The following is a 21,470-nucleotide window of genomic DNA, read 5'->3' as shown; positions in this document are numbered from 1 at the left end:
TTTTACTTTTGAAAATGTTTTTTTTTAATCGATGGAGTGGAAGGTGATCAATGGCGAATTACAATTAAAAGAGATAACATTGGTAGGCTGACTTAAATTTATTTAGACCAATGCTACAATTGTGGATACTGTAAGAGAGAAGAGTCTCTCTATTTCTTTCAATTAATTGGTGTCACAATGCAATTATATATATATATATATATATATATATATTTAATTTAGTTATTAATAAATGAGTAATGTTATTTAGAGAGCCATCGTATCGAAGTTCATGTGCTTTTTTATAATTTAATTATGTAATTAAAATAATTTTTTAAGATTTAGGAAAAAAAATCACACAAAAGTGTATTAATATAATATAAATAAATCTCAACTTTAATTTTTAATAAATTAATTCACCAAATATCAAATGATGAGTATCATCTAATAATTTCTTTGTAATCACCGTGTTATTATCTATTTCCTTGACCAAGTTAGCAGGATGACATATTTCTACGGGCCTATAGAACAAGCTAACCGACGGCTCAAACAAAGCTCTTTGACTGCAAGTAGATGAAGACATGCGCCAACCCTCCAAGATGAGAGAGAGAGAGAGATGCATGTGTGTGAGATTTATTCCAAACTCAGAAAAAATGCGAATGGATTTCCACATAGAATCACGGATTGGTCCCTACTAGCAAAGGAATCCAATCCTTGCTGAGTCCAACTGACCACCTACGTCAACAATTCTCACAATATTTCTGTCTACATCTAGATACAACATATATAGTATGGTACACATATAATATATATATATATTACTCATCATCTTTCACAAATTACACCCAAGCCGGTCCCTACTTAATCACAATTGCTTCAATTACGTACCTATTATATAACAATATTATTTTGTTAATTTAATTTATTTATCACTAGAAGGATATTTTGGAAAATTCAATTTAAAAAGTTCATTCTATTTTAAATTTTAATTTAGTTCAATCAAATGTTAGAATATTAATCATGATTCAATTTCTATACCATTCTATATTTGCAACCAAACAATAAAATGAGATTGATCTACCATTCTATTATTTTCTTAATCTCATTCCGTTCCATTACAGTGTACCAAACTTTGTTAAGTGTGTAAAGAATGAGACCAACAATTTATATCAAGCATTCACCCAACCGCGGATGTCACCACAGAGCACCCTCTAAAATAGCTTTTCCCTTAATTATGACAATAGATTCCGTGCTCGTGTGGACTATATATATTACAGCAGCTTAATTCACACACACACATATATGTATATTATATATATATATCCATTTAAAGGTTTTTCCTTTCAACTTGCAAGCACTTTTCCATCACGGGCATCCTGAGGGAATTCACAACCGTCCAAGAAAAGCTTGACGCATGGAGATGGAGAGAAAGTAGTCCACCTGTTCCTGTGACTCTATGCATGCATCAAACGAAGGAATTGCATTCTAATCCCACACTCCTCTATTAATGCTGCAAAATTTACCCTTTCAACTAACTCCAAATCACAAGTACGTACTAACCAATCATCCAATCTATATATATATATATATATATATATAGACCACCATACTTGCATTTGATTATATATGCCGATACATATATAAATGTTTTTCTTTTGAGATAATGAGCGAAAATAAATTATTACGATGCAAAACAGAATGGAAAGGAAAATATGTGCAAGAAAAATATTTTTATTTTTATTTTTCATATTATTTTGATAAAAATTTAAAATTAATCAATAACATTGTGGAAACAGATATTGTATGAATGCTCAACAATGGTGTGTGCTGGTCTTGCTTGTGAGGGTCATTAAAATACAGGTTGGTCTGCAAGATTCACTTCCAAGCACCCAATGATCTGTAAAGTCAACTCCCAACGGTACCTCTGTTTTCTTCTCTCTTGTTTTAATTTTTTATTTTTTATATTTTCTTTATTGGTATTATTTTTTTTTTAAGTATGATTTTTCTACTGTATTATATTTGCATGAAAATACGTGAACCTATTAATGTGGATCTACCATCTAATTTTGAGAATGAGTATGTCTGTCTTTTTTCACGTATCCATTAATTATTTTTATTGCAAGCATATCATGTATGATGTATAACATACGGCTATCATGCATCAATCATGAATATATATATATATATATATCTAGGTACATCTAGATACACTTCATTATTCAAGATAAGGCCATCAGTTGACGCTTTCAAGCTAGCTTCATTGAAGCTTCTTCATACTGGAGAGTCACAACTGCTCCCCATAAAGATTTATTATACTATAGAATAGGCATGCATATATATATATATATATTGCCAATTATGCTGAATTGTACATTATTAGGCATATTGAATTTGCTAATATGTTGTTTAATCAATTGATTAGTATTTGAGTGGAAAAAGTAGACATATATAGGGAATATTATTGAATGCAATGCTCGTCTATATTTTATAATTGTGGGCAAAGGTATTCTTCGTCTCCATATCAATCATTTTGTGTGCCCTACGTAAGCGACGTCTTACCCTCCCTCTGCTCCTTTTCTTTGATGAGAAAGTGGGTCCCATCCCACCATTGTGATTGTGAAACTAGGAAACAAAGAATTGCATTTTTCGTATAAATTGTTGGTGTTTCAGGGAAGATATTGATTGGATCCATGCTTTGCTCGTGGGTTCGGCATTCTCTCCCCCTGTTTCGTATTTTTATGTGTGTTGTGTGTATATTATTATATAATAAATATGTTATTCAACCTGTCTTGCACGTCCCAAAAATGACAATTATTTCTTGCGTGTCCCAAATAAATCCTGAACACGAAAGATACAGATAGACCTAATCTTTGGTATTTCATTAATGCTGTCAACTTTTGACACTTAAAACTCGCACCAATGGCATTGATGTACAAGCGTTAAATCTTTGCGCCGAAGGCCAAGTTTTTAAATGCATTCAGAAATGAAAACAGTAAACACCTAATAACTATGTGTCCAACTCCAATTCTCCTTGTGCCCTTAATCTATCCATAGACAAGATGAACTGTGTGTCCAGTCTTAGCTTGCGAGGAGCTGGGTTCAGCCCTACCATGGCAAGCTGAGAGCAACAGTAACAGCCCTGATTGATTGGTTCTCACCATGGCGAAATCCTATCACAAACTGACTCTGGGAAGACAAATATGTGTGTTTCTGTGTGTGTAGATGCAGAATCAACGTTTGTGATGCTGATTTTCAGCAAAGGTGCAGGTAACCAGAGTCTATTGTTCACCTTGGCCCCAATAAAAAGTGTTCTCAAAGCATTAGGTTTCCATAATATAACCATGAAAGAGGCTAGAGTTTCCGGAATAGAAAATGTAACCATTACCTCTGCCTGGAGCCTTGCACTCTTCACAACAACAGCGAACTACCATAAGAGAAGTTTCTGATCCAAATCAGTAACAAACATCAGAAATAATTTGTGAGGTCTAAATATGACCAAGAGATAAACAAGGTGAATGCCATGCCTTTATTCTCTCTTAAATTCAAGAGATAAAGAAAAAAGAACATCGATAGAGAAAGTGTAACAGAATCCCATTATACAATTCTTTTCTAAAGAATTACTGTATAATTTTGGAAGCAATCATCCTGAGCTATTCCATTTTTTCTTCAACCAATCTGTTTCAAAGGGAAACCATGTCTCCACTGATTCCATCCATAAAATGTTATTTTCCCCGTCTTTGCACAACACAAAAAACCTGCCTAAGATTTGTAAGTACAAAAATTCTGAGCCGCCATCAAATTGAAATGCTCAGAGAACTAAAGTTCTCAAATTGCAAAAATAAACTCAAATATACCCAGAGTGACAGGCTCCTATGTTAATGTTGCTGTAAATCAATCAATCAAAGGATAAAAATGACTCCACAATTTATAATGATGGTGAAGAAAAGCTAAACTGCACACCAGTCTTCCCACGGTCGTGCTCATGTTGTTTCACTATGTAGCAGTAGTTAACCTGAAAACAAAATCAAGTTGTCAGAAAGGTATTGAGTGTGGTTGGAAGAAGAGGGGAAGAAAAAGAAATATAGAATCAGGAAAAATATCAAACTTAATGAACTGTCATGAGGCACTATTCATGCGAGTAAATTACAACTAATACAGTTGTAATTGATTTCAATAGGATCTTTACCCATTTTTAAAATTTTCAAAGACATTACCAGCAGCATACTGACCAGATCCTTTTTAACGAACATTTGAGCTATGTTACCACAAACAAAAAGTTACTGTGGACCATGTAAAAAATCTATTAAAGTATATTCTATTATTAAGGGAGTCAACAGAAAACTTCAAGGACGACTAACTTTTAACTTAATAAACTCCATTTTGGGATCCTGTCAATTGGCAGCACAGAACTTCCAAATTGAATTCTGGTTATGGTAAAACATGTTTTACTCTGACAAGTGCTACCTATTTTACCATCAAAATCAGTACAAAGAGATTATCACTAAATAATTCATTGGTTGAGAGGAAATGTTCAAGCGGCTGCATATCCATTGTAACACAAAAATATTTTAATGTGCCCAATAACCCATGTTTTGTCACCCAACATGACAAGGATATGAGATACATTCGCACAATGTCCTGTCATACGTGAGAGATAATGAGCATGTCCAATAATTCAAGTTACCATAGAGTAAGGGAATTACCCGTGTGATCCCCCCTTTGATTGAAGGTGTTGACAAGGACAAAAATTTATAGATCTTATTTTCGGTATTTGCAAAAAGTGGCTGCCCTCATACTCCAATACTCTCTCATGCTTGGCAGCTAAACATTTTACGAATTCACTAAGCAATAATCCCTCAAATTTTTTATATATAACGATATATAAATCATGCTTCATAATTTGGTCGCTTCAGAATGAGTCTTAACAAAAAAAAAAAAACTAGTTTAGCAAATAATAATGGAATATTAACAATTTGAATATTTAACTCCACCCCATGTCCTTAACTCATTGGACTCGAGGATTAGATAAATCTGACATGTATGTGTGTGCTCACACCCGACACATATTTGAGTCGATATAACATACTGAAAAAAATAAGCGTGGGAGGGTAGGGTCATCCATGAAGATGTTTTTAAACACACAAGGTCAGGGGGTTCTGCATTATTATTACGAGGAATACTGGGGGTAAGTTATTAATATTAAAAGAATGTGTGACATCAGAAAATCTTTTTCCAACGATCCACACAAAAAGTTCCTTTGTTGCTCGTATTTGATATAAAGATCAGTCATCACTTTCTTAGCGATGCATTGATAAATTTTACTTTATGGTGACCAGTAATAAAATTTCTGAAGAATGGGTTGTATGTCAGAAGACCTAGAGCAAAACATGCTATCTTCCTCAGTTAATTGGTGTTAACAACCATCTACTTCAAAAGCTTAATCTGTTAGAAATGGTGTAACTTTAATATTTAATCCTTCAACACACCCCCCTCACATGTGGCCTTTTGGTCCAACACGTGTTTCAATTTTTAAATATCAGGGTGATGGTGAGGTTTGAATTTGAGACCTTTGGCTCTGATACCATATTAACCACCATCTACACCAAAAAAAAGCTTAAGATGTTAGAGAGGGTGTAACTTTAATATTTAATCCTTCAACAGATGATAATTTTGTAAGTCTCATGCTTGAATGGATTCATTTGAAAATGGAGTCATCTCACAGATGAAGTTGTAAATCATGAAAATTATCACTTAACCAAAACGTAAAATTGTCACAGGACATCAATTATGGTGAAGTACCTTATTGTTCTTAATGACCCTATTTAACAACTGAGACATTGAAATTACGGGGACTTCCAATCACATCTTAAGATGGTTGTATAAAATGAGCACAATTAGATCAGTTGCTGATCATTGTTTAATCTTGGTGACTATCTCTTTCTTTACTGGTGGACTATTGATTGAGTGGAGTAGAGATGGTCCTGAGGTCCCTCAAAGGTGAAGGTGAAATGTTCAAATTTCAGAACATTCAATTAAGGTGTACACATAAATCTGACTTCAAAAACCTTCAAATCAGACATCATTTTTATTCTTTGAAGAAGAACTTTGAATAATATTTTGCTATTCCCTGAGTTTTTGATAAATGATCATAAAAAAACTCCATCTTCAAACCTGTGTAGTCTTGTTAATTGGAGTTCCATTTTTAAGGTGTTGGAGATTATGAATTTCCTGAAAGTGTCTTTGGATTTCGGCTTGCTTTAGTTTTCGGTATCAAATATCTATAGAGCTTAATAGTTGTTTTCCAGAGTATGAGAGTTTAACCCAAGTGGATGCTGTTTAGCCTTTTTTTTTGGTCCTTACTGGTTTTGTGACCAAAGCAAGCCAAGAGGGGGAATTCAAATGCCATTGGTGAAATAAACTCAGCTGGATATATGACTACTCATGGAAGCCCTTTCTCTCACCTTTCCACACAGTAGCAAACAGGCAGAAATCTGTTTTAGCCATCTACTTTCTTTATGATCACAAAGGAATCTTAATCTATTGAAGACAAAAAAATGTGGGATGGCGTATCTAATTTATAAAGAATAGGTTACACATCTGAGAGTCCTGACTTAAACCTGCTTTTCCATTTGTCCCAAATCCCATTGGGCAGTGGTATGACGGGACTTTTCTGTTTGAGGTGCGGCTTCAGATCATCTCTGGACTAGATATAGAACTACAGAAATCAAATTCTAACAAATTAAGAAAGCTAAAATCACTACTTTATCAGGTTAGTTAAGTGTTCTTAGTTCCAGGTTTTTGGGACTGTAGACGTGAAGGTAGTAGAAAAAACATCTAGGGATCTTTACAACGAGGGTTATAGAACTACAGATACCAAATTCTAACAAATTAGGAATGATCTTGTCAGAAACTTAATGGCCAGCATAACAAATTTGTGGAAGAGAATACATGTGGTTTCAAATGATACTTGGGCTCCCTGTAGAAGGGCCTCTACATGTTACAAAGTCCCACTGTAAGAGAAAGCAAGAATCATGCCAGAATAGAATTAAAATAGTTCACCCCATGTTACTGAATGAGAATTTTAAGTGACACAAGTCCCCTCATCTTAATCTGTGGCGCAGAAGGCACACACGTGACATGTAGAGTAAAACGAGTAAGAGAGAGGAATAAATAACAATTAGGGAATAACAAAGAACAAGGTAAACATAGAACTAAGATCCTTTTGGCACCTTTTATCATCTAGTTTTGAGAAACTTTGTAATAGATCAATTCATACAAATTTTCCTACAAATTTTATGTGTCACTTTCTATAATGAGCTACAAAGGCGGTAAAAACATAGTTTTTGTTTTTAGAGTACAGGTATTTGACAAATCTGTCAATTAACTTCCCCTGTATAAACTATCTATAAACTCAGCCTCTTAAGCTCGCCATTTGTAATTCCTGACACAATTTAACTGGTGGCACAAGAGCTAACAAAAAGGCAAGTATTTGCAATATTCCATTAGTTGAATTCCATTTTTGGAAGAAGTCGATCTAGATTTTGTTTTTAGCATGCCCGTGGAGGAAGATTACTTAATACGAGTTTCAGATGGTATATGTGGCTATACTATAAAATTTGATGTCTTATTACAAAGCCAACATTTAGTCCATTGATGTATATGAGGTAGCTATTGGATCTATCTGAAATTCTTTTTCGCCGGCAAGGATGTGAAATGCCAAGGACTTTTGGTTCATTGGTTTTATCATTACTTGCCTTGTCAATTATTTTCATTTGTCTTGTTACGACACGAATAGATCTATTGAATTCTATTAAGACAGGAACAATTGAGGGCATCAAAGAATTGTACTTCAGAAGCATCTAACTTAGCTTGCTAGGTGAGAAAAATTTAGATCATGGGTTCCCAGACACCTCCCAAGCTTCCAACTGTAAATTTCAGTACTAAAAACATCAAGCCTGGCTCAAGTTCTTGGATTGCAATGTGCAATAATGTCCGGCAGGCATTTGAAGATTCTGGCTGCTTTGTGGCAGTGTATGATAAAGTTTCTTTAGACCTCGATAACAATATCTTTTGTGCATTAGAAGAGTTATTTGATCTCCCCACAAAAACAAAAGTCAAAAACACTTCTGAAATTCCTTTCTTTGGTTATATTGGGCATGAGGTTATTCCCCTCTATGAGAGCATGGGCATCAGTAATGCAGCAGCTCTTGAAGAAACTCAAAGTTTCACAAATCTCATGTGGTCAGCTGGGAATGACCTTTTCTGGTATAACTTGATTTATTGTCTTGAAATTCTTTTAAGTTCTTTGGTTATGCCTATTCATATCACTTATCTTTCTTATGTTTCTTAATTTTTGTCCTTGGTTAGTGAAACTTTGTATTCATATTCAAACCTAGTGTCAGAATTAGAACAAGTGGTGAAGAGAATGGTATTTGAAAGCTATGGTGTAGGGAAGTACTATGACTCTCACATTGGATCAACCACTTACCTTCTTCGACTCATGAAATATAGATGTCCGCAGATGAATGAAACTAATATTGGTGTTGACAATCACAAAGACAAGAGCTTCATAACCATACTCCATCAAAATCAAGTTAATGGCTTGGAAGTGAAAACAAAAGATGGCGTGTGGGTTGGCTTTGAGCACAGGCCTTCATCTTTCATAGTAATGGCAGGCAATGCATTTTTGGTAGGTGGTATCTTCTACTTATCAGGAATTTCTATCTACAAAAAGTAACACTGACTATTATTCTTCCTGGTTAATCAATCTTAACTTTCCCACTTTCATTTGTTTTTAATTAGCTTATATACGATTATGCCTTCTTAAATTTCTCCTACTAATAATATTCGAACGTTTGATGTTTTCTGGGCTAGGCATGGAGCAACAATAGAGTACATTCACCTATCCATTGCGTCATCATGAGTGGGAATGAAGTGAGATACTCAACTGGGCTATTTGCATTCAACAAGGGAATAATACAAGTACCAGAAGAACTAGTTGATGATGAACACCCCCAACAATTTAAGCCATTTGATCATTTTGGATTACTTCATTACTATTACATGGATCCGGCTAACTGTGTTGAATGTATAGCAGAAGCTTACTGTGGTGCTTGAGAACTCTTTTGATCTAAATCAACTGAGTAATGGAAGTCTATTTCACAGTGCATCTTTGGGTTCTTATTTTCCTCATGGCTACGTCGGTTTCTTTCTTGATGTTCTCTATGGATAGAAGTTTGGAGCTTTTTATAGTTATACAATGTATTTGTAGCAAATATAGGGGTCTTATTGTTAATGGATGTGCCAAGATCCTTCCTAGAATAAATAAAATAATATAAAATAAGAGGGAAAAAGATAAAGATAATGGTTTATACATTTGGAAGTGATTCGATTTGATGTAAATAGTAAAAATGGAGCACAAAGAATCTGAAATTTATCAATTTTAATCATACTCAGATACTAACCTCCATGCGGAATAGTTTTGTGGGTACAATGACCCCAAATCCTGCAGAGCTTCGAAGAGACTCTCGGAATTTCTGGAAAGAGAACTCCCGAAATGAATTCTCTGTTAACTTGGTAAGGTTCCCAGCACAAGCAAAAACATGTCCATGGATACCAGCTTCTCTGAGCACCCTCAGTGGGAGATCGAAAGCAAGGTCCGCAAAGGCAGTAAGAGCAAGATCTCCTCCAAGAAAATCCCTTTCAGAACCTTGATCATTTGAGTTTTCTCTCAGTTGCCTTCTTGGCTCGGTAGGGCCCACTCCCCTTGACTTAAACCCCAACAGTGTAGTTGGACCTCCCAAGGTACAAACTGGAGATGCATTGCCACCCAAGAAGAATCTCTCAGGAAGGGGCGAGGGAGTGTTCAAGAATCCACTTCCCCATGGAAAAATAACACCACCAGACAACCCAAAGTTCAGCGCAGCATGATAAAAACCCAAGGGGAAAGCATAACGAAGATCAAACTCCTGTTGGGCAAACCAAAATAACATATTATTATCAAATTAGGTTATCATCATAAAATATAATATTTTAATGATAAAATTAATAATTTGGAAGTGACAGCATTTAGGTCAAACAACAAGGAAGCAGAAGATCAGCAATGACAGATTACACAAAAAATGGCCGAAAAACCGAAAACATAATTAAGCACCATCATTGAGTCGCATTCTAATATTCTATTCGGAACTAGTTGATACTACACATGGGAAATATTATTTATATATATATATATATATAAAGAATACGAGAATATTTAAGCAACCAGGTCTCCACTTTCAAGTCAAAAGAAAAACAAGAAAAATCAACAATACAAAATCGCACCATATAATTTGATGAACTTACAATAAGAATTGGGGGGAAAGAAAACACAAATAGCTTTAAATCATTTATTTATTAATTTTTTTTTTTAAGAAAAACTGTATTAGAAAGCATTCAAAAGGGGAAGTTACTAACCTGGCGGAAAAAACGTAAGCTCCGATGGTCGGGTACAAGACCACCAATTTGAGAAGTAGAAACAAAAGCATATCCTCGAGTTGGTCTAAAAGGTGAATTTCTCCTATCAATCTTAAATGTGTATTTTAGAGATGAGAGTAAGCCATGTCCAAGCTGCCTCCTTATTGACCTGGATGCTATTTGTGCTGGATCTGTTAAGGTACGCCAAGAAAGATTGAATGCCAAATCATGGTTCCGAGAAGATAATAGGCCAAGAGATAAGCCCAATGATCGCTCCTTGTAAGAAGAAAACTTTAGCCAATCTTGGGAAAGCAGAGAAACTCTAGCCGTCAATGGAGTTACCAGTCGTTTGAATCTGGGCAAAGTCACACCAGCACTGACTTCTGAAGTTTGATCCCAGCCATAAGACAAAGAACCATCCCAAAGATCCCCATATCCAAACAAGTTTTTCAGCTTCACCAATCCTTCAAGTGACCAAGATCTAGCCTACAAAAAATGTTTAATGATACTAAAGACCATTTAAGAGGCAGAACTACCTATATAAATTATGTACACAACATGAACATCAAAAAAGCATATTCAGATCATACAGCAAATTGAGATGCTCTAAAGAAGCCAATTTAAACTTTATCACTAATATTGATAAAAAGCTATTTGCACATGATAGTATGATACGGTGTAATCAAAGAAGCATTATTTGGAAATTGGGTTTGACATTAAAGTGAGGCCAAGTTGACACATCTCATAATCATGCTTTAGTTATTGTCAACTCCTACTTCTTATAATCAAGTTTTAGTTATAGTCAATTCCCAATTCTTACTTTCTTTAGGCTATTTGTTGATTGTTCACTTTTTTATTTTGTTTTTAGTTTTAGGAGTAAAGGGTATATTCATATTTGTTGAACTTAGGTTATACCGCTATAGAAGTCCATGGGTCATATTTTGGGTCAAGTTGTAGTTTTCATAGTTACTAAAGGCACGATGCACTAAGATGCCAAAATCTCATAGAGTGAAAGCATAAGCACAGCACTATACAGGTCACAAGCCAGAGTGAAGGCACACGGGTGATTGAACTGTATATTAAATATACTTAAGTTATGTTTGGTGGCATGGAATTAGTCTCTTGGAATTGGAATTTGAAGAAAACTAGTTCAAACTTTCAATTAATTTTCCTCCAATTCCAAGACACCAATTCCATGCTTCAAAAACACTTTGGACACATGCTACAAAAAAACTGTCAAATGCTACAAAAAGTTATCAACAATTGAATAAAAAAGGAAAGGAAGTGTTGGCATGGAATTAAGAGAGTGGGTTTGTGCACACATCCTTCCAATTTGCACATACATTCAACAAAATTAGAAAACATGAAAACGTGCAATTACAATGGCCATAATCATATAGATCTTAAAACTATATTACATTATAATAGATTTATTATTTTGTAAGTAATTTACCATAAATTTTCAGAATGAAGCATTAGACTAGTGTAATTCAAGTAGTCACTCATGGGCTTATGAACCCCAAATACCAAATATCGAAAAATATTAGTCAATATAATTTTACCACAAAAGCATGACATGATATGAAATGAAAACAATGTATGATTCAATAATTAAAATATAAAGGCATGCTTTTCTTGAGCCTTCAGCCTACTAGAAGTTTGTGGTCGAGGGCTTTTATGTGCGCCTAATTGAGGCGGTCGCACTCGCATATATAAGACACTATTGTTGAGCCTTGACGAGCCTAGGATTCTTTTGGAGACCTAGAGTCCTAGACACGCCTTTAATGGCAATGGTAGTATTGAAACTTTATTATTGTACTTTAGCAGGTCTATATGGACTTTCGCTAGTAAAAGTCTCTAAATTCTAAATACGGAGTTCAAATCCAGTTATATAAAGCTATGTAAATGCTTTTGATTTTATAGAGATCATTTTAGAGAAATTGAAGTTTTTAAAACTATCTTGGGATTGAATGATCCATTTCTAACACTAGGTGTGATGCCTATGGCCACAAGAATTTGAGTACTATTCTCTCAAGTGTTGCAAAGAGATTTATAAATGATGGTGAACTACTTCTAGTACTCTTCTCCTCATTTTCATAACCAATTTGGATGAGCAATAGAAGGGAAAGTGAATGGGAAGGAAAGGAGGGGGGGTATAACATTTGTGAGATAGTTGAAAAGACACCGATTGAAGATAAAATGACAGCTTAAGATGGTTTGACCATGTACACTGACCGGTTAATAACTGCACCAGTTTGGAAAAGTGATATGCTCCTTATTGTAGGTAATGTGCTAAGCAAGTGAATGGAGGAAAAGCACCATAGTACCAATATATAAAACAGAGGAAATACACAAAATTGTGAAAAAAACATAAAAGGAATTAAATTAATGAGTCATACAATTAAACTATATGAAAGGATAATCGAACAACGACTGGAAAAATATTCAATATCAGATAATCAATTCAGATTTATATTTATGCCAGGTAAATCCAAAATGGAAGCCACATACTTAAAAAGGCAATTAATAAACTTAAAGAATGATATGATAGATGCCAAGGGGCATAATTTGGTGGGCTCAGCAAAGAAAATAAGTCTGTATAAAACTTACAAAATATTGACTAGAGTTCATAAAAACTAGTGAATTCTCTCTAAAAGTAGACTTACACCAATGATCAGTGTTAAGTTCTTATCTATGTAATGTTAGATAAAATAACGAAAGCTATCCAAGAAATCTGATGACATAGATTTATTAGATACTTCTAATGATGCCTTAACAACAATGTTAGAAAGATGGAGAAAGACTTAAGAAGCAAAAAGCCCAAAAATTAGTACACCAAAATGAGATATTGGAATGTACATTTGATACATAATAGAAGATAGTAATAAAAATTAAAAAAGACGGTGTCAGTCATATGATTATTAAGTGGACTCTCTGATGAAGATCTAAATTGATCCCAACAATTTATAAGCCCTAATTGCACATGTCATCAATTTCATTGCATTCAATCCTCTACCTAACAACTTCAGACACGCATACAAAATTTTCACAGCTAACTTAAAAACCAACTAAACCCAAAGCAAACGCCTTGCAATCCAAATTAGATTATTAGAGATAAACAAGCATATATAAGTACATGTAAAGAGTGAGAGAGAAGTACCTCAGGCTTAGAGTATATTCCGATGTTGCCGGTGAGGGGGTCCTTCGTCTCGACTACCTGAACGATGACATTCGTAGTGCCGGGCAACTCAGGCGGCCCGGAATCAAGAACAATGTTGACGGAATCGAAGATTTCGAGACGCTGAAGGCGAGCATTTGCCATAGTCGCAGCCTGAAGAAGCTCTTGCACTGAAGTGACGTGCTTGAGACCTTCGACTTCGGCTTCGATCAAGGAGTCAACAGTCTTGGTGTTGCCCTTGATCAGCACATCGTGGACTCGCAAAGGCACTCTCTCCTTCGATATCCGATTGTATAGATTCTCAATTTTGGCCCTCTCCAAACGCATTCTCGACTCTTTGGTCACTTTTTCCTCCTCTTCTTCATCTTCTTCGATGTCTTCGCCCTCGTCTTCATCATTCGAGGGTTTTTCGTCTTCTTTGTCAGCGATTGAGGGTTCGGGTTTTTCGTCTTCTTTGTCAGCGATTGAGGGCTCGGGTTTTTCGTCTTCTTTGTCGGCGATTGAGGGCTCCTTCTGTTGTTCTTCGACTGGTACAGCCATTGTTATTTTGTGTGTGTATGTGACTGTGTTTTTGGTTTTGTTGTTGTGTGTGTTTTTGTGTTTTGTGTATATAGAGAGAGACTGCAAACGGCAAGCGAAAGTCGGGAGGGTTGGAAAACTTAGAGAAAGGGCAAGAGAAGGCGGTGTGATTCAGTGCGGACGGCTACCGTAGACAATTTTGTGCAGTACTATTATTTAGGTTTTATTTTTATTTTACCTTTTTTTTCTTTTTCATCTTTTATTTTTAGGGCTGTACGCGGTCCGATTCGGTACAGTCCTGGTAGAACCCGAACCAGATTCATTCCAATAGTTTTTAAAAATTGGAATCGGAATACAACCAAACCAGTTCCCATTTTTCTTTTCTTTTCTTTTTCATTTTTTTTTGTTAGCAATACCTTGAAAGCAATACCTTGAAGGCAATATCTCCCAGCCACATTTATAGCCAAACAAGCATCAATAGGTATATATATATATATTCGGTAAATATAGGCATATATATATTAGTAATTATATAATTTTAAAAAATAATATATATATAATTATTAGTACGGTTCAGGTTTCAAAATTTTGGAATCGTAATCGAAATTGGATACCAATTCTTTGTGCACTCCTATTTATTGTATGTGTAAATTAGAATGACCTCTCTTATATTTGACCAAATTATACAAACATACTTACCGGATTATTTACCACCATAAATTTGAATTTGGTTTTGAATTTTCATCCTCTTTAAATGTTTTTACGTATTGTGATATTAATATTCATTAAATTGTTTAATAATCTAGGTTAATGAAAAACACAACAATGTTTGGTTTTGAATTTTCATCCTCTGGAAATGTATTTACATATTGTGATATTAATAGTCATTAAATTGTTTAATAATCTACCAATGTTAATTAAAAACATAACAATGTTACTACCAATAATAATTAGGATTTCATTTGCTTCTACTGTCAAATCATTTTAAAATCAACTTAAGGGGTTCAATTTGAATTTTATCAGAAAGGGAGTAAAGTACCAAAAAAAAAAAAAAAACTCTCATATATACAAAATGTATAAGAAACGCCTTACTTTTAAAAAAATATAAATTCTTATTTTTTTAATTTTTTTTTTAGCAAATTGTCCCCTTCAACAATTTTGACCAATTATATATATATATATATAAATCCCAAAATACTCTGAAAGGAATTTTAGGTATTATTTTTTAAAAAAAATATTTAATTAAAAAACAATAATTTTTTTGGGGTTTTTAAACGTTTTAAAAAAAATGCCATTATTTATTTATATATATTTTTAAACTTTATCTTAAGGGCATTTTAGATATTTTAGTCTTCAAATTTAAGAATTGTTCAGATTTGCTCAATTTGAAAAATATAAAGTTTTTTTAACAGCATGAGAGTATATTTGTACATTTTATATATAAGAGGGAGATTTTTTAACAATTTGAAAAAAAAATAAATTACTTTTGTTAAATTGGAATAAATTATGGTGGCTAAATCTTGACTTGTGTTTGGGTCGGTTCATGCCAACTGAGTCTAAAGGCTTCATTTGTTTGGATATATAAATATATATATATATATATATATATATATATATATATATATATTTTGATATTTGGTTGTTGTAAATATTTATAAAGAAAAATAAAATAAAACCTAACCAAAATAAATTTACTCATCAATTTTTGACAAGTCATTTTACACACCCCGCCTGAACCAAAATCTTTCACAAACACTGAGAAAGTAAATAAAAAATTTACTTGTAAGAAAAATATTTTACACCGAAAGAGACGGGGCATAAATAGTAAATCTTGCTCCAAAAATACAAGCTGAATAAAAAATTGACAGTACAATCCAATGTACCTGCATGTTACCGGTATGTTTGAATGAATAATTATACTCCAAATCTATCCTCACCTCAACCCAAACTTATTTATATTGTTCATTGTGTAAATTCGCCCTTTACAATCCTTCATTTTGAAGTGATTTAAATTATTCATTAAAATCTGTATTTTCACATTAATAAATGATTCTATTATTTATTAATATTTTTTCACATATTAATAATGTTAAAGGTTAATGATTAAAGAAGAGGGGAGGGTGATGGCTCGAGCTCCCGGTCAGAAAAACAACCCAACCACTGCCAATTTAAAAAAAAATAAAAAAATTATTTATTTATTTATTTTTAAACATTAAATTATTATCTAGAAGTAAATGAACACATTTTAGGAAGAAATGTCACACAAATTAGGTGCAACTTGAATTATTGGTAGGAGTGTAACTTGGGTTGGGTAACCCGAACTCAACCTAAGCCCAGTCTTATTTTTACAGCTTAGGCAATCAATTTTACAATTAGAGTTAGGTTTGGGTTCAAAAATCTCAACTCGAATTTAATTAGGGTTGAAATTGGGTTGAAGTACTAGCAACCCAAGTCAACCCGAACTCGAATTTTAAAATTATTTTCATATATATTTTTCTTCTTAAATACATTATATATAATATTTAAACTATGATTATTTATATTTTTTTTTTCTTTTCAACTTATTTTGTTAAATCTTAACTCATTGTATGTTAACATTTAAGACAATTAATTTTCTAAAAATTTGTTTATAATTTATTAAAAATCTACAAAAAGTTTTTAAACTTTTTTTTTTTTTTTTTTTTGTTTAAGATTAATTTTATCTAAAACTAATTCAAGATTATATTAAATTTTTGGTGTAAAGATTAATAATATGAGTAAACTTAATTAACTCAAAGTTTTTACCCAAAATCTAAATCTGAATTACAAGCCTGAATTTAAAAGTAGAAGGATGAGTTGGGTTTGGGTTTGGATTTAACATTTTATATAAAAGATTGTGCTCAAGTTATACTTCAAACCCAACCGATCCGCCCAAATTGCAGCCCTAATTGCTGGCAAAGATTCTTTCGCCACGTGGCCCATGTTGGTGTTAAAAGTCGCAATGAAACCTAACAGCGCCTTCACAAATTCAAATTAGGTCTTTGTTCCATTACTACAGTTCTCAAACTCAAACCATGGCCAGTACTCTCCACAACGATTTCTTCTCTTCATTGATTTCTGAAATCAAGAACTACACAGGCAAAGACCCTCTTCTTCCATGGCTCAGGTCATTTTCTTCATTTTCTTTTTACATGTCAATTTTGCGTTTCCTCGTGTGTGTATGTATATATATGTGTGTATTTATGTATCGATAATCGAATGTTGATACAGAGGGATTCGGAAGATGAGAGAGTGTCTGCCTCCTCAGATTCTCAAAGAAAAGCTCCCTCGGTTCCTTCAGAAATGTGCTCGCACTTTCGAGACTGATTGCCGTTACACCAATGACTTGCGATACCTTCGCGTTTGGTTACAACTGGTAACTAGTTGAAACTATTTGCATCCCTTAGATTTTTGTTTTTGTTTTTAGATTATTTTGATTTTGTCCTGTCAGATTTTGATTCCTCCTTGTTTAGTACTAAAGTCTCTGGTTGATTGGTGAGAAAATGTAGGAATGATTAAAAGGAGAAGAAAAATTAATTTTTTGTATCTTATTGAACCGTTTGGATAGCATTTTGTTTAGGTATTTATTTTGCTTTTGGATGCAAATATTGCTTCAAAAAAGTATCTTAAACTCCCAACCAAACAGTTCTAGATTTTTAACATTTAGGACTCATTGAATAGAAAAAGAAAAGAAGATCCCTCAATTAGTAGATGTAAACTATTGAGTTAAGTGAGTTGAGTTTTTTCATTTTTGGAAGAAAGGGGAAATTGGACTCAAATTTTGTTCCTAATATTTATCCTACATTTCCTCAGCAACTGGATGGAAGTTAGGTGGAATTTAAATAAGGTTTTCAAATAGTTTTTATGTTCGTATAGATGGATTTCGTGGAGGACCCAAGAGCAGTACTGAGGACGATGGAAGCAAATCGCATTGGAATAAAGAGGTCATTGTTTTACCAGGCCTATGCTCTTTACTATGAGAAGGTGAAGAAGTTTGAGGATGCTGAGAAGATGTACCATTTAGGGGTGAAGAAGTAAGCAATCTATATCTTCTTTTCTTTTTTTTTAGATTTAGCCGCAGCATTTGGGTTTAATGGAAGAATGGATTATTATTTATTTTTAGTTACATTTGAAGGATCAATTGAATAATTTGGAAGATGGAGAAATAACAAAATAAGACGCACTCTCTTGAGTTTCATCCAAAAAGACTGTGCACTTCTGACTTGTTTGCATGAAGTGTTGCTACCAATTGCTTTATATTTTCCATCCCACTGTGGGAAAATAAGTGCTGAGTGCCATTAAGGTTTTCATTTCAGTTGCTCAGTTAAACCCCTTTTGAAGCAATCTCATGGTCATTTGTGTTGCATACTTTTCCACATTTTACTTAAGGAAAAAGAAGGAAAGACATAAAAAATGAAATATGTACAGGACATTTCTGCATTTCATTTTGGTTAAATTCACCATGTATTTGGGGCTGTTTATACTTTCGTTTCTTTCTTGAATGCAGATAAGATATTGTTACTTCCTGAAGCTTTCTTCAGTAACAAATATGTTTATGTGTAGAAAAAATAGATCGTATTGTGTATATGAAACCTTTCATAGACATCATGAAAATGATTGATCTCTTTGTCTTGTTCAAATGACTCTTAAGTTTTTAACAAATTTTACTTTCTTACCACACGCTCCCTGTTTTAGGTGCTTGACCCGTGATCATGTTTTTGTCAATATTATTGGTCAATTGTCAGACTAAATTATTAACAAGAAGTATAAAGCGATGCATATGAGACTAGAGTTGAAAGCAAAGCAGGAGTTTATGGAAGAGTGCTCACAAATTTGCAGCACTTTGGCTTTTCATTTTGGTATTTAGAATAGTGGATGTCTCTGTATAATTATAGGGCAGAGTTTTTTTATTTACTTATAAAAAAAAATGTGTAGTCTTTTGATTTGATATAAAAAATCGATTCAGTTTATATATCCCGAACTGTTCCTTCCAATGGAACTTGAGGTCAAATCTGTTATCATAAAAAAGATCATTAAAATTTTATTGACCAATGGCTTTGAATTTTTTGGCTACTTCCTCATTGTTTTACTTGCTCTTTTAGATGCCAATGGTTTGAAATTGAGCCCTTACAGATTTTGGTAGTGGGGTTTATTTTCTGTATCTGGTTTAAGGAACATTTCTATATGGTGTCCATTTCAATTGTGTCATGCAAATTCTTGTCTCCTTATGGTCTTCAGTTATGGGGGTCCTCTCAAAATTTTGTTATTGAAATTCTCTGCTCACCCAATTATCAGAGAGATTTTTAAAAGTAGGCATTTTTATATTGTTATAACAAAAGGCTGACACCATGCGTGACTATTCATTTATGTAGCCAAGGCATTGAACTCGTTTTGATAATTCTCTCTGTGCTGAACTTGGTCGCTATGTTATCTATTTTCTGATGGGCTTTCTCCAACATGTAAGCATGTGAACAGTACAAGGACACAGGTCTACCTTGTTTAAGTATGCTATGAACTAAAGTCATACTGACCTTCCATTAACTGTTGAACAGCCTTGCAGAGCCCATTGGCGAGTTGCAAAAATCTTACGAGAAGTTCCTTCACCGCATGGAGCGACACATGAACAAGAAAATCCAGGTTCTGTTTTTTGGGTCAATGTTGTGTAATGAAAATTTATTTTTCCACTCTGTTAGATTCCTTGATATCTAACTATGCACAGATGTCCTTCAGCGTCAAGAAGGAAGAACTGTCAGGAGGCCTCCACGTGCCGGAAGCCTTCCTCACAGGTGTGACGAGAGTAACAGAAACAAAGAGAATTTATGTGTTGAATGTAGGCCTACAGGAACTTGTCCTGAAAACTCTTTACCTGAAACACAATGTAACTTTATAAACATTGAGAACAAGAAGGGTTTGGAGGAAAGTCCTCAGGATGGGATGCCAATGAATGATCGTAACGATAGCAGAGTTTCAGTAAATTCGTTTAACGTTGAAGAATCCAGCAGTCCATCTGTTAAGAAGGTTGTCATGGGAGATGTTGGACACAGGAACTATTTCAATTTGCAAGATGATACTGAAACGGAAACAGTGGAACCTAGGAAGTTTTGCAGTGATGATACAGTAGTTGTGAAGTTTGTAGATACTGCTATTGTTGGAAAGTCTGAAGCAGAAGACGCATGCCATCATGGTCTGGTGGAACCTACAATAAACACTAAAGAAGCCTTGAATGCCATTAATAGCATGTTTCGAGAGCCCTTAGAGCCACCTCTTGATAGTAGGAGATCACGCAGGAGCAGGCCTAAAGCTGATCAGAGCTTAAGCAATGGATTTGAGGTGTTCATTGATGACAACATGGATAATAGGATTGGATCATTAAACCAAAATGCGGAGAAGGGTAATTCAATGCTGCAACACAACATGCTCGGAAGTTGGCAGCCTATTCATGAACCGTTTCAAATATATGTTGATGAGGAGGAGAGCAATGAGGTGAAAGAGAGATTTAGTGAGAAAGATAACTTTGAGCAAAGTATGGTTCAACAAATGTCAGAAAATGAAATTGCTTTTGTATTTCCAAGTCCGAATGATATTTCTACAGAAGGTTCTGAAGATCTGGATGCAGAGAGGTCACCACGGGCAAGAGTTAGAGAAGATACAGTTGTTTGTAGGTTTGTAGGATCCACTATTTCGGATGAGCCAGAGGTGGAAAATGTTTGCCACCATGGCCTGGTAGAACCTACAATTAACTTGAAGGAGGCTATGGATGATATAAATAGCATGTTTGGGAAGCCAATAGATTTTGTAAGGATCAAGAGATCGAAGAGGCAGGACAAAGCAGCAGACACGAAGAATAATTTTGGTGGGTTTGTAATACTGCCTGATGATGACTTGGAATATCAACAAAGGCAGTCTCGGCCTAGCTCATCTACCAAAAGTGAACGTGACTTGTTTGAGCCAACCGTGTGTACAAAGGAAGCCATGGATGAGATAAACAAGATGTTTGGAATGCCACTTGATTTCTAGGTACATGGCATGTGCTCTTTGTGTTTGATTTCTAGGTACATGGCATGTGCTCTGTGTGTTTCGATTCTGTTGTAATTGATATTCGATTGATCAAGCTGTGATTTTGATCTGTTTCACATTTCACATATTTGTATTGCAGAAAGTTTTAAATATGTGGATCTTTGTTTGCCTATTTGTCGTGCTTTTGTTCTGTTGTATTGCAGTAAGTGAAACACAACTCTTTCTGTCTAAATGACTTGCCATCTATAAATTGTTTAAAGCTTAAAATGTCCAAAGAAGGAAAAGCTAATGATGCTGCCATGCA

General features: G+C 34.2%; 2 protein-coding genes across 2 annotated transcripts; one reads left to right on the top strand and one right to left on the bottom strand.

Moving 5' to 3' along the window:
- Positions 1-3,484: 3,484 nt before the first annotated feature.
- On the bottom strand, positions 3,485-14,489 carry LOC132270765 (uncharacterized). The gene is made up of 4 exons (XM_059771965.1): positions 13,595-14,489; positions 10,435-10,920; positions 9,444-9,947; positions 3,485-3,991 (listed from the first exon to the last, which is right to left on the bottom strand). The coding sequence occupies exons 1-4, from the start codon at positions 14,150-14,152 to the stop codon at positions 3,905-3,907; spliced, it is 1,635 nt and encodes a 544-aa protein (XP_059627948.1). The 5' UTR covers positions 14,153-14,489; the 3' UTR covers positions 3,485-3,904.
- A 2,651-nt stretch (positions 14,490-17,140) lies between these two features.
- Positions 17,141-21,338, top strand: LOC132270762 (uncharacterized). The gene is made up of 5 exons (XM_059771963.1): positions 17,141-17,276; positions 17,381-17,525; positions 18,026-18,183; positions 19,702-19,786; positions 19,880-21,338. The coding sequence occupies exons 1-5, from the start codon at positions 17,185-17,187 to the stop codon at positions 21,164-21,166; spliced, it is 1,767 nt and encodes a 588-aa protein (XP_059627946.1). The 5' UTR covers positions 17,141-17,184; the 3' UTR covers positions 21,167-21,338.
- Positions 21,339-21,470: the final 132 nt, after the last annotated feature.

This window comes from Cornus florida, unplaced genomic scaffold, assembly GCF_030987335.1.
Source record: "Cornus florida cultivar Cherokee Brave unplaced genomic scaffold, ASM3098733v1 CherokeeBrave_3.0.0_Hap2_Chr08, whole genome shotgun sequence".
Taxonomy (NCBI): Eukaryota; Viridiplantae; Streptophyta; class Magnoliopsida; order Cornales; family Cornaceae; genus Cornus; species Cornus florida.
Note: the sequence above shows the minus strand (reverse complement) of the source record. Positions and strands in the feature narration are given on the sequence as shown.